At 41.6% G+C, this 14168-nt stretch overlaps 1 protein-coding gene across 3 annotated transcripts in view; it reads left to right on the top strand.

Moving 5' to 3' along the window:
* The window catches only part of MTAP (methylthioadenosine phosphorylase), a 192801-nt gene that overhangs the window by 34087 nt on the left and 144546 nt on the right, over positions 1-14168 (top strand). For all 3 annotated transcript variants that reach the window (XM_029606853.1, XM_029606844.1, XM_029606862.1), the window contains exon 4: positions 5714-5881. In XM_029606853.1, the coding sequence (XP_029462713.1) occupies positions 5714-5881 (168 nt within the window). The remainder of the gene's footprint in view (positions 1-5713; positions 5882-14168) is intronic.

Raw genomic sequence — 14168 nt, 5'->3', positions numbered from 1 at the left:
GCAGAAGAGATCAACAGTCCTTGGGCATCGATGCCCTCATGCAGGAGTGGCTGGAGGGCAAGCGGTTATATGCTTTCCCCCGTGGCCCATGTTGGGCAGAATAATTCGGAGGATTGAGCATCATAGGGAGATGATGCTTCCGGTGGCACCAGATTGGCCCAGGAGACCGTGGTATGCAGATCTGTGCAAACTTCTGGTGGACAGTCCCCTCTAGTTTCCAATGCACAGGGATCTGCTACGGCAAGGATCTGTTTTTCACGAAGATCTGAATTGATTTTGTCTTACCGTATGGTCCTTGAGATGGCTCAGTTGCTGAAGCGTGGATATTCTATTTTGGTGATTGCCACCTTGCTATGAGCGAGGTGGCAATCACACTCGCTCATAGCACACACACATAGCACACACACATAGGCTAAGGAAGACACTTCCTTAGCCTATGTGTGGGTTTAGCGAGTGTTTGAGATTTGGTGTGAAGATCGAGGGGTTCTTCCTCGTTCAGTTAAGATGATACTCATTTTGGAATTTTTGCAGGATGGATTGAGTAATGGGTTGACCCTTAATTCCTTAAAGGAACAGGTGGTGGCTCTTGCCTGTTTCCAAGGTCAGGTGAATGGTGGGCTCTTGTTGGCCCATCCAGATGTGGCCCGTTTCTTGACAGGAGTGAAGCATCTTCATCCTCCCTTGTAGTTACCAGTGCCCTTGTGGAGTCAATCTAGTTATGGCTTTTTTAGCGGGCCCTACTTTTTGATCAATGCATAACCTTTCCTTGAGGTTACTGATCTTAAAAATGGTATTTCTTGAGGCAGTTTTTTCTGTGCATCGACTATTCGATGGCTCCTGGCCTTGTCAGGAGCCATTTCTATGAGTGACTGATACAGCTGCATACTATTCCTTCTTTTTTTTTTTTGCCAGAAGTGGTCTCGGATTTTCACTTGAGTTAGTCTATTTCCCTGCCGTCTCTGGACAGGGCAAGAAATGCGGAGGAATATCTCCTGTTATGGCCCTTGGATGTCAAGAGGCATATCTTGAGGTATTTAGAGGTTTCTGAATATCTCAGGAAAACTGACCGACTGATTTTATACTTCATGGTGGGAGTAAAGAGGGTAAGCTAGTATCGCAGGCTACAACAGCCCACTGGATTAAGGAGGAGGTCATGGCCGCATATGTGGATGCCGAGCAGCTGTTGCCTAGTCAGGTTAGGGCTCGTTCCACTAGGGCTAAGGCAGTGTCATGGCTGGAGATTAGATTGTTGTCTCCTGTTGATACTTGCCCAGCTGTGACGTGGTCCTCCTTACATACCTTTTCCAGGCATTATCGCCTGGATGTGCAGGATTGGGAGGACGTAGGCTTCACATGTGCGATTTTGGCTGGAATGCAAGCAGTCTCCTGCCCTGTTCGGGTGTAGCTTTGGTACATCCCATTGGTTTTGGATTCACCTGTCTGTATGCTAAGAAATGAGAAATTACTGCTTACCTGATAATTTCCTTTACTTTTATAAGAACAGGTGAATCCACCTTTCCGCCCTTGGCTGCCTGATGGTGGTGCTGTTGTCCTCCTGCGTGCTGCGTGTTCTGGAGAGTACTGGTAAGTGTGAGTCCAGTTCCTAGACTAGTGTTATTACGCTCTTTGTCTGCAGTGACATCAGCCTGCCAGTATTCTCTGAAAAAAAACCCAACTATGGACAAGGTAAAAGAACTTGATTATTAAAAGACAACTATACCAGCACTCAGCCAATAGGAAAACACTGAGCTCAGACAAAGAGCATAATACTAATCTAGGAACTGGACTGACACTTACCAGTACTCTCCAGAACATGCAGTGATGTCAGCTTTGCTCCATCTCCATCTGCTGGTAGAGATGCATAACCCACTGGTTTTGGATTCACCTGTCCATATTAAAGAAAAGGAAATTATTGGGTAAGTAGTAATTTCTCCTATAACTTTTTTTCTCTGCACAAATTTTTTGGCCTGTGCTTCTATTTAGACCAAAAATTTGCACTACATTAAGCAGAACAAGTTTCCAAGAAAATTTCTCATCTTACCAATTTTATTTTAGTGTGAATCCATGGTCTATGCTGTTGTCTAGACCAGAACTTCTCAGCACAAGTTCTTGCTCTGTGCAAGGCTTTAGAGAAAAACAAGGTGTCACCCAAAAATAATTTCTCTTTCCTTTTTTTTTTCTGGCATGGGTTTCTGTTTGTGCAGACACTTTCAAACAAGACTTCTCTCTCTTTTTTGTTTTTCTGTTATGGGTCTCTGTGCACAGCTGCCACCATATGTAAGACAGCACAAGCAGTCTGTAGCTTGCCAGAGGACAGGTACATGCTGGACTCTGGTTCTTCTTACACAAAATGTTATTCTTTACAAGCAAATTATATAATGTGGACTGCTTACCTCAGCAGTGCTTCAACCAAACAACATTAATAGGTCGGTTATTAGCAGGAGCCTCCTTCTCCTGCCGTCTCCCAAGAGCCTGTCTGAGTTCCCTGGTCCTATACTTTAATCCTTGCTCAGGGGAACTGCTTCTTAACCAGGATTCCTTTCCTTAAGGTGGACACCTAGTTCCGGTCTTTTAAGTTGTTCTGAGGTTTACCCCTGTACACTCCGTCACAGGGCATCAACAGCTGTCATTACTCAGGAAGAGAGCAGACTGCCATCCAAAATTGCCATTGCTGGTCCTCACAGAGTGGATGTTGACTATAGAATAGCCTCTTCCTTATTTATTTTATTTTTATTTTTAAACATTTTTATATACCGGCATTAGTTGTGGACATCATGCCGGTTTACATCAAAACTGGTAAAGTATGGAAGTTACATTTTAACAGGGAATTAGAAACTGGGAGGAGGGTAAATAATTAAATAGGATAGACGAGAAATAACAGTAACATTAACATGGTTCCTCGGTGTGAACGAGGAGAGAGGATAACAACATATGGTTCCTCAGTATGAGGAAGATGGAACAGACGCAATGTGGTCTATTTTTTTTTTTTATTGGAGGAGGTGTGAGTTTTTATTCTGGGTAGGCATGTTTGAACAACCATGTTTTCAATTTCTTTTTGAAGTTGTTCATACATGTTCAAGGCGTAGGTCAGGCGGCAGTGTGTTCCAGTGAGTGGGACCTGCTATGGAAAGAGCACGGTCACGTGTAGAGGTGAGAATTTTATATATCGTCATTCGGTTTCGCCATCATAACGGTTTACAGGTTTCGAAGGATAAAATGTTAAGAGGTTAGTAGAGGCATTGTTGAAGATGTGCTAATTTAATCCAAGAAGCCTTCAACCAGAAAATCGTAAGATTTCAAGTGAAAGAGGTTCGGAAAATGGTATGGGACCAGCCAACTGTATCCCTTCTGTGGCTTGAGGGACTTATTTCAGTATCTATCTTTTCTTTCATCCTCAAGCCTCAGCACTTCTTCAGTTAAGGTTCGTCTCCTGCCATTGTGGCATATCAGCAAAAGGTGGCAGGGTCTCTGATCTCTCTCCACCCTTTAGAACTGAAGTTCATAAAAGATATGTGTCATTCTAAGTGTCAGTAAGCCACGAGTGCCTTGCGACCTCTGCGTAATCCTGGCTCAACTCCTCTGGAAATTGTTTCTTGTAGCTATCTCTTCAGCATGTAGAGCAAGCAGATTATAGTCTCTGGTTTCATATTCACCATACCTATAGCTTTTTCACAACACTGTGGTTCATATTCTCATTAAATTTGTACTAAATGCATATGCAATTTAATATAGACAAGTGCAAAGTAATATATGAAGGGAAAAATAATCCAAGCTACAGGTGAACGATGCTGGATTCTGTGTTAGGAGTCACCACCCAGTAAAAGAGTCTCTTAGTCCTTATGTTCAGTACCTTGAAATCTTCGGCTCAGTATATGGCATCATTCAAAAAGGCAAATAGAATGTTAGGAATTATTTGGAAAGGAACAGAGAAAAATAATTGAGAATATCATAATGCCCTTGTATAGAACCATGTTGAGATTGCACCTGGAGCATTGTATACAGTTCTGGTTGTCCCGATCTCATAAAAGACATAATGGACATAAAAAAAGTAAAGAGAAGGGTGACAAAAATGATAAAGGTGATGGAAAAGCTCCCTTAAGGGGAAAGGCTGAATAGATTAGGGCTCTTTAGCTTGGAAAAGAGAAAACTGAGAAGGGGGATATGATTGAAAATTTTAAAATCATGAGTCGGGTGGAATAGGTAGATAGGGAACTGTTATTTATCCTTTCAAACAACACTAGGATTAAGGGACACTCCATGGAACTAGCAATCGGCTGATTTAAAACAAATTGTATGAAGTATTTTTTCTCTTGGTGCACAATCAAGCTATTGAATATGTAGAACGTAGTCAAGGTAACTAACTGTGGGGCTCAAAAGAGAATTGGAAAGTCAGTGCTTATCCCTAGGAGTGAGATATAAGAAATAGATCAACTATAGGGGATCTGATGGGTAGTTGTGACTGGAACTGTCCATTGTTGGAGACAGAATGCTGGACGCAGTGGACCTTGGTCTGATTCAGCATGGCACTTCTTATATTCTTATGCTGTATCGGAACCTCAAAGCTTTGATTTGTTTCCTATCATAAACAACCTTGTTTTAACAGAGGACAAGCAGTATGGCCCCTTTGGGGTCATCTTGGCACACCTGCTGCAATCCCAGACATTGTGTGATGTCCCAAGGCAAAGGACACCTCTATCATGGGGATCCGTGATAGACATGGTCCTTGTCCATCTGGGGCATTGCTTAAAACCAGAAGTGGACATGTCGTCATGAAACAAAAGGGATGCAAGATGAAAATCTATGGCGGCAGTCATCGATGGGATGACAATGAAATAAACTTATCTAGGATTCTAATGGGAGAACCGGGCGGACCCACTGTCAACTGCATGAGGAACAAAAAAAAGGAGTCACAGAAAAAGCATTTTAAAAATTGTGCAAATCCTTGTAAAATAAAAATTTGAGGCTCACCGTGAGGTGCGAGGCTCCGTGGAAAAGAAGAGACTGAAGGGACCCTGCAAGGTATATTGCATGCGTGAGCATGCTCAATAAGGCTTTGACATAAGTTTCTAATGCCGGCTTCCATCCGATAAAGTCACTTGTGTGAGTACTGACATCCTGCTGTCCTTGAATAACATCTGTTACAGGTAAGAAACTCTGCTTTATCTGTGGAATCAATGTTTTGTCATATGTAAGACTGCTGTGAGCCCCTCCTCAAATAGCTGTGATGAAAAACATGTGAAGCAGGATCTCGACTTTCCACCGAAATGTGGATGGTAAGGACAAAACAGGGACTGCTGGCTAAGGAGGTTCAGTTGATGGCTCCTGATATACTTCCTTTGCATTGGCTGCCTGAAGCCTGAGAACTTTGTCATGCGATATTGGGATTTTGTGCTTGATGCTGCTTGACTGCAAGTAGAGCATTACTGCAGAGGACCTTTATTACAAACACTGTCAATTTATTCTCAACAGGTATGGATAACGTTTGAAAATTTTCAAGTTCTCCAATGTTTTGTGAAATTTTCTGTGCAACGAACTATCCTACTTTGCTGTGTAATCGTATCATCTCTCTTGATTTGCTGTATTCAGAGAAGTGAGCCTCCTGGCTAGGCCACAAAGTTACAGAAGCCTGGTGTGCAAGCTACAACTTCTGCTACTTATCTTATAATGCAAAGAGTCTGCTTTAAGCACATTTTTATGTATCTTTGTCTTCTAGGCATGGCAAGCAGCATACCATTGCACCAACCAACATCAACTTCCGTGCCAACATCTGGGCACTGAAGGAGGAAGGCTGCACCCATGTCTTGGTGACTACAGCCTGTGGCTCACTCAGAGAAGAGATTCAGCCTGGGGACGTTGTTATAATTGACCAATTCATTGACAAGTAAGGTTCCATTTTTTTTTTTTTTCCCACTTTCAATGTGCAGTGAAGAATAATAATATTTCAAGTTTGAACAGGAGTATAAAATTGCATCAGCTATTTTGTGTGATGTAAAACGGTGATGTTTCTGTGGCAGGAAATGGGAGATGTCTGTGCTCCAAACATTACCTCAGCTAGGGGTGGGGACTTCCCCGTGGTACAAGAGCCTTCTTTAGAGTTGGGACTCTGAACTTCTCTCAACAAGGTGGGCTTAGGAAAGAAGCTGTGGGATGGAAAGTGCTGCAAGCCGATTAGCCAAGAGAGATCAAGCTGTTGCAGGGTTTTGAAACCATCAAGAAGGCTTTTAAAATAGCAGCCTAGCAAAATAAGGAGTTTCATTCACTGTGTGTTACTGTAACCAGTAATACTGGTCAGAGTTAAGGGCAGGGGACTACATGCAATGGACTTAACAAACAAACAAGATTGTTTAGAAATGTAAAAATTAAAAAATGAAAATAAAAAAACCCCCACTTTACAGATACACATACCAATTTTATTTTCAGTCCTTGGAAGGAGAGCCTATACAGGTTAGCAAAGGTCTTATATTGACTTACCCTAGGTTTGCCACAGGATACATCTAGTTACTGTTTATTTTAAAAAAGAAAAATACATGTTACGGGTATTGCATACACAGTGACACATACAGAAGAAGAGTGTAATCCTCCTGTGTTTGAAGCTTGTGACCAGTAGCACCGGTTGGCAAAGTGATAAACTTAGCTACTTTCAGTAGCTGTACATGCACTTCTGGCAATCACTTCTCCTCTCCATTGGCAATCAGGGCTGAATTAGCCATGACTTGTGGGTGACGTCATCCGATGGAACCGAATGGACCAATCTCTTGTAGCTTAGTAAAAACTCAGTCTCTTGTTGTCTTTGAGATTTTCTCATTTTTACTGCTTCATTGCATTTTTTGCCTCTACCTGCTGCCTTGGTAGCCACAAATGCTATCCAAAAAAATTAAAGTTAACAATCTTAATGTTAAAGGAAAAGTGAAAGGGCAAGAAGCATGCCATTAATGGCTTTAGGGTTTGCATTTGTGGGAGATGGATGTTTATTAGTGACTTTCATGGAGGTATACTACAAGTGCCTGGGCTGGATCATGATATGGCAAACTGTTACAACGGTGGCCACATGTCTCCCAGGATGCAGCAGTTAGTATAGAAAACCTTGGACCTCAGGAGAGTGTGTAAGGGTAAGCATAGCCACGAGTCCAGGCATCAGAGCTGCTCCTGTTTCTGCAGTGTAACATTGTCTGGTTCCTGGTGCCTGGAGCTAGGTGCAATTCCTTTACTTCCCTCTCCCCCTGTGGGGCTGGTTTCCGGATCCATATCAGGTGAGTGGTCAAGGAAGGAAAAAGGGCATTTGGCACCAGAACAGGTTCAGGGCACCTCAGCGCAATTACCATCTTCCTTCATGGTGTAGAAAGTGCCGAAGGCACTGATGTACCTTTTCTATTCTGATCCCATCCCTATGAAGGCATCATCTTTGGCACTGGCACGGTGCACTCACTCCAAGGTGATATCAACTCACTTGATGCAGATACCCTCAATAACACAGTCTCTGATGCTATCAAGGAAGGTGCAAGTTCACTCTCCACCAGTGCAGGTGACATTGTGAGATGCCCTAGCATGGAAGATATTCCAAAGTCCACTTCCATTAGTGCAGAGCATCTTGGAGCTGATGGTAGTGCTGTCTCTGGAGCCTAGCACTTTGGCAGTGTTGCAGCATAGTGAAGAAGAACTCATATGAGTCTCTGAAGAGAACATCTCTCCTTGAACCCTCACTCAAAGGGCACCTCAGCCTATGGACCAGTTAAGACTTGGTGAAGATTGGGGCTTTTTCGGTCTAAGATGAAGAAAAAGTTCATGAGAACAAAAATGTGAGCCCTGCTCAGTTCAAAATCAGCATGTGCCTCACCAAAAGAGTTGCCAGCCATATGCCTAACTCCACAGCAAATGAGGCAGGATTCACTCTTCCAGGGGAGTCCCAGCTTGTATCAGAAGACAAAGAGGCAACTTCAACCAATTCAGGCTACATCCCTGAAGATGTCCCTTCTGAGGCAACAGAGTTCTCTACTCTTGTCACCATCTTCATCATCGGCATCTTGACTAAGTGACTCCCCTTGATCAGGAATAGAGGAGGATTCCATTGGAATTCCACCGGATCCTTTATATGATTTGAGTTAGCATACTTGTTCCCCTAGAGACTTCTGCTACTCTAAGTTCCTGGACAAGCTAGCAATAACATCAGTGTCCAGAAGGAGACTGACTCGAGCACAGATGTTTTCGACATATTGTAGATCCTGTAATTACTGGCAGACTCAGCAGCAGTTTTGATATATAAGCTGCTAAAGAATCTTTAGACAGAGTTATGGCAATATCCTACTTTTGTCTGCTGGTGGTACAGAATGCAGGCTGCCCTTGGTTTTAGAGTAGTCCAACTTCCTCACCATTCTGTGATGATAGTCGGCTCTCAAGAGGATTCAGGAGTAATCCAATGTGCCCCTAAAGAAGAGTTTGAAACTTCTAGATAACTTTGGAAAGAAAGTGTTAGAGTTCCTTGTTTGTTTATTTATTTTAGCATTTTTATATACCGACATCCGTTTGCACATTGTATCGGTTTACATAAAACATGAACAACGTCGCCGTAATGATAGGTATAGCCTTTACAGGGAACAAAAAAATGTAGCAAGATGCTGAATACAGGTTAACTAGGTACAATATATTTGAAGAACAGATTAACTAGGAACAATGTTTTTGAAGGGATATCTCGGAAAAGAAGTTGAGAGTATTTAAAGGGGAAAGGTTCGGTTATTAAGCTAACAAAAAGCTAGAAAGCAAGGCCAGGAGAAAAATCTAGATATACAGGTAAATATTTACAATAAAATTCAAAAGTTTCTGGTATCAATATAGTGTAGAACAACACTCAGCATTCATTCAGCATCAGAGACTGTGTTATTGAGGGTATCTGCATCAAGTGAGTTGATATCACCTTGGAGTGAGTGCACCGTGCCAGTGCCAAAGATGATGCCTTCATAGGGATGGGATCAGAGTAGAGTTAAGTGCCCAGATTGCAACTCACAAAATGTATGTGTTGTAATATCTGCATGAGTGCGATAACGTGCCCTTGATGGAATTGTCAAACCTGGAACAAACCAATACGTGTAAGGCGATGAAGTATGTAGAATAGTGTGAGAAATATTTGATCTGCTCTGCTTGGTGTATTTATTTATTTTTATTTTTTAATTTTTTATATACCGAGATTCTTGTATGAAATACAAATCACTCCGGTTTACATAAAACAGTGAGATGCCCAAAAAAGGGAAGGGGCTTTACATATAACAATAGAACAAAGTGTATGAAGTGTTTGATAATACAGCCATTTGGGCACAAAGACTGGTGTGGTTATGAGCTGAATATGTGAAGATATTTGTGATCATCTTGCAGATTTCCCCTGTACAGATGATGATCTGTTTGTGGAAAAATTCAAGAAGGCAATGGCTCAAATTAAGCATCAAGTTGGAGGAGATCAACTGCCTCTAGCTAGACATCAGGTCTTCTCTAGTGCTTTTTTTTTTTTTCAAAGATGCCCTGATACAAATCTGAGAAATTTTCTGAGTGTTGGATGAATGGGGACATGTGCATAAACATCCTTGATATCCAGGGTGCACATCTAATCCCTTGGTTGAATAAAAAGGAGGATTATGCGAAGGTAGTTCATCTTGAATTTCTCTCTGACCAGTAGATTGTTCATACTTCATAAATCGAAAATGGGTGTAAATCCTCCTGTTTTCTTGGAAATGAAGAAATACCAGAAGTAGAATCCCTGACCGTCCTCCTGAAAGGCACCAGCTCGATCGCCTTCTGTCGAAAGAACTGCTCCACTTCCAGCTGCAGCTGGGCAGATTGAGACAGGTCTGACGTGAAGGCTAAAAAAATGCTGGGTTGGAGAGTGATGAGAAACACATTACATATTCTTTAGGACCCAACAGTCCTTGCTGATTTCTGCCACTCCAGAATGAAGGACTGAACTGTCTGTCTCTCTACCAGTGGGGGTGTGGTGAGTTGGATTTGAACACCATCAAAACTTGGACTTGGCTTTGATTGTGTCTGCGGTGGAGTCTTTGCTTGATACCTTTCCCTCTAATGCCACCTAGTAGAAAGTTGAGCAGAGCAGAAAGGGCCTAGTGAAAATCCTCCTTCAAAGGGACCAGACTCCAGTAAGAGCAGTCTTTGTCCTCCTTGATCACATGACAGCTGTATTGCATATAGACTGAGGTATCTACAATGGAAAGTAATGCGCTGAAAAGCAGAATATAAATCAATAATATAGCTCGTTAAACATGAAATCTCTTTAATGGCATCAGCTGAATCGCCAATTGTCCTATCCATAAGAACATAAGAAATTGCCATGCTGGGTCAGACCAAGGGTCCATCAAGCCCAGCATCCTATTTCCAACAAACCAGGCCACAAGAACCTGGTAAGTAGCCAAACACTAAGAAGATCCCATGCTGCAGAGGCTATTCCCTAAGTCAACCTGATTAATAGCAGTTAATAGACTTCTCCAAGAACTTATCCAAACCTTTTTAAAATCCAGCTAAACTAACTTCACTAACCACATCCTCTGGCAACAAATTCCAGAGCTTAATTGTGCATTGAGTGAAAAAATATTCTCCAATTAGTCTTAAATGTGCTACTTGCTAACTTCATGACGTGCCTCCCTAGTCCTATTATTCGAGTGTAAAGAACCGAATCACCAATATCGGTAACCGCCGGAATGAAAACTTCCCTGCAGTGGTGGTTAAAACCTGACAGCCCTGAGTGTGGGTCTTCCTCTGCGGATTCCACCTCATCAGGTGACTGTATTCAGCAATGTCTCCACCAGGGGATGAGGGGCTCATACCGGTACAGACACAAGAAGTGTGGTCCTTAACAGAGAGGCACCTTCAGATCAGCTTACTAGAACTGCATGCCATTTGCTGTGCCTTAGAATTTCTCTCTCACCTACTGTTTGCAAAGAGAATCTTAAGCCAGAAAAACACATAGCCATATTCTACATAAACAAGTAAGGGGACATGGGCTCATTCTCCCTTTGTCAGCAAATGACAAGACCGGTCTTGACTGCCCTCTTCGATGTTTGCTGAAGCTTTGAACGTCACAATTTTGTGAAGCATGTTTAAATTTCGCTGAAATATTTTCTTTGATAAGCCTTACAACGCAGCTCTAGCACCGATTAGGTTTTCCATAGAATTGATACAGAACATCTGCCCAGTGTTTGTCATCATTCCCCCTTGAAGAAGCCAGCACTGGTGAAACATTTCAAGGCTTTTTGTCGGGGTGCGCTCAGCTGTGAATTCCTTTACTTACAGTCTCTCATTGAAGTAGGATGCACTTTGTTGTGATTGTTTCAGCCTTCACAGACTCCTGTTGGAGCTGTTAACCTAATGAACTTTCTCATAGATCTTTTCATCAAGCAACTGTCTTCTCAGTATCCTGATGCAGTTTTTTATTCCTTACAGGAATTTTCAGTAATCTTTAAAACAAACTGTTTTTTTACTCCTCGTTGCGCGGTGCTAGCTAGTTTCTTTGTTTGTTTATAAAATTCAAATATTATGAAATTTAGTATAATATTTAATAAATCAACTATTTCATTTTTTGTTTTTTTTTGTGTAAATGTGTGTGTATAAAATGATTATTAACGGCAGTATTAGTAATATTCATATCCCGTACATAAACAGTCCAGTGTAGAAGAGTGCAGGTTGGCAGCATCTCAATCTGTCAGTCTTCATCAATTTTCCTCATTCTTCTGTCTCTGGCATGCTTGAGTCAGTCCTTTTATCTAATTCTTTGCTGTGTTACTAGACTGCCAGGTAGTAAGGGATTATGTCAGGTCTGTTAAACTCTAATAATAGGTGTACATGTCAGCAGAAAGCAATTTTGTCAGGGGTTTGAACTTTAAACCCAGGGATGTGCTTAGCTTCTGCTGTGCCAGAGATGGAGCTAGGGACATGCCTCTACCTATCTCCATATAGGCTCACAATTGTTGTGAGTGTCCTTGTGGGTTTTGAGTTCACTAATAGATTCAGGCTATATAATCCCATAACAGAAGGAAAGGTGCAAGAGTGTCTAAAGCAATGGAGTATATATATAATCCAGTTCATAGTTCTCTGTAAAGCCTGTTTGCTGTATTTTAGTTTTATGTAAACCGATGTGATGTTCCCCTACTAATGTCGGTATCTAAACATTTTTCAAATTGTAAGAAAAAAATCTCAGACAACGTAGTGGAGTTGAAACAGTAGTATGGGGGATACAACGCTCAATAGCCTGGAGATTCTTGAATGTGTTGGTGGTGAGTGGATGAGGCTGTAGGGGGAGGGTAGATTAGTGTTAGTTATCAGATGATGGTCTGAGAAGGGAAGAACTGAAGTGTAGAAGTCTAAGAAACAGCAGTTGGAAAAGAGGACTAGGTCAAGTCGGTGAGTAGAGGTGGTAGAGCAGAGTTGAAGGTAAAATGAGGAGGTAGAGGCAAGATGTTTTGAGGTATAAGAGCCATGGATCATCAGCATGGAGGTTTAAGTCCCCAAGAATAAGGGACGGGGAAGATGGTTCAAGGAAGAAAAGCCAGATGTCAGTTGGTGAAAAGGAGAGGGATATAGCAGAGGGTCGATAAAGGACACTACCTGTATAGTGAATGGGGTGGGCCTCAAAGGAAGAAACGGAAGGAGATTGAATTGGAGGAAGGTGTTGAAACCTACATGAGGAGAGCGCAGTAGTCCAACACCACCACCACTACAGCCTACTGTGCGAGGTGCATGGGAGAAGAGAACCTCCATGACAGACTAGCAACTGAAGCAGAGTCATAAGAACATAAAAATTGCCTTACTGGGTTAAAGCGAGGGTCCATCAAGCCCAGTATTCTGTTTCCAACTATGGCCTGTACAGATCACAAGTACTTGGCATGAACCTAAACAGTAAATAGATCCCATGTTAATGCCCAGGGATAAGTATTGGCTAAGTGTATTTGGTTAACAACAGTTAATGGACGACTCCTCCAGCACCTTGTCCAAACCTTTTTCCATCCCAGTGATGCTCGCTTTACTATATTTTCTGTCATTGAATTCCAGAGCTTAATTTTGCATTGAGCGAGAGAATTTTTTTCCAGTTTTGTTTTATATGTGCTATTTATGAACATCATGGAGTGTCACCATTTTTTGTATTTTTTTGAAAGCGTAAATAACCAGTTCACATTTATCCATTCTATTCCACTTATAATTTTATAGATCTTAATCATATTCCTCTTAGCCATCTCTTCTCCAAGCTGAACAGCCCTAACCTCTTTAGCCTTTCCTCACAGAGAAGCCGTTCCATCCTATTTATCATTTTGGTTGCTCTTCTCTGTACCTTTTCCAGTTCATCTATATCTTTTTTGAGATGCAGTGACCAGATGTACATACAGTACTCTAGATGTCTCACAATGGAGTGATACAGAGGGATTATGATATCCATTTTTATTCTCCATGCCTTTTCTAATAATTCTAATATTCTGTTTGCTATTTTGATTGCCGTCACACACTGAGCCGAGGATTTCAAAGTATTGTCTACGATGACGCCTATGTCCTTTTCCTGTATGGCAACTCCTAGTATGGAACTTAACATGATGTAACTACACTGTTGGTTACTTTTCCCCATGTGCATCACTATGCACTTTTCCACATTAAATTTCATCTGCGATTTGGATGCCGTCCCCCAGGCTTGCAAATTCTTCCTGCTATTTCTCACGGCTCGGAATAATTTTGTCATCTGCATATTTAATCACCTCATTTATCATTCCCTTTTCCAGATCAATTATAAATATATTAAAAAGCTCTGGTTCTAACATAGATACCTGAGGCACTCCACTGTTTACCTTTTTCCACTGAGAAATCTGACCATTTATTCTTACTGTTTGTTTCCTATCTTTTAACCAGTTTCTAATCTAAAATAGGACATTGCCTCCTATCCCATGACCTTTTCTTTTTCTGAGGAGGTTCTCATGGGGCATTTTGTCAGATGTCTTCTGAAAATCCAAATACACTACATTAACCGGTTTACCTTTATCCACTTTGTTTATTAAGTCCTTCAAAGAAAAGTAGCAGATTGGCAAGACAAAACTTCCCTTGTGTAAATCCATGCTGGCTGTGTTCCATTAAACCATGCCTTTCTATTTGTTCTGTGATTTTTATTCTTTAGAATAGTTTCTACAATTTTTCCC

Source organism: Rhinatrema bivittatum, chromosome 1, assembly GCF_901001135.1.
Source record: "Rhinatrema bivittatum chromosome 1, aRhiBiv1.1, whole genome shotgun sequence".
Taxonomy (NCBI): Eukaryota; Metazoa; Chordata; class Amphibia; order Gymnophiona; family Rhinatrematidae; genus Rhinatrema; species Rhinatrema bivittatum.
Note: the sequence above shows the minus strand (reverse complement) of the source record. Positions and strands in the feature narration are given on the sequence as shown.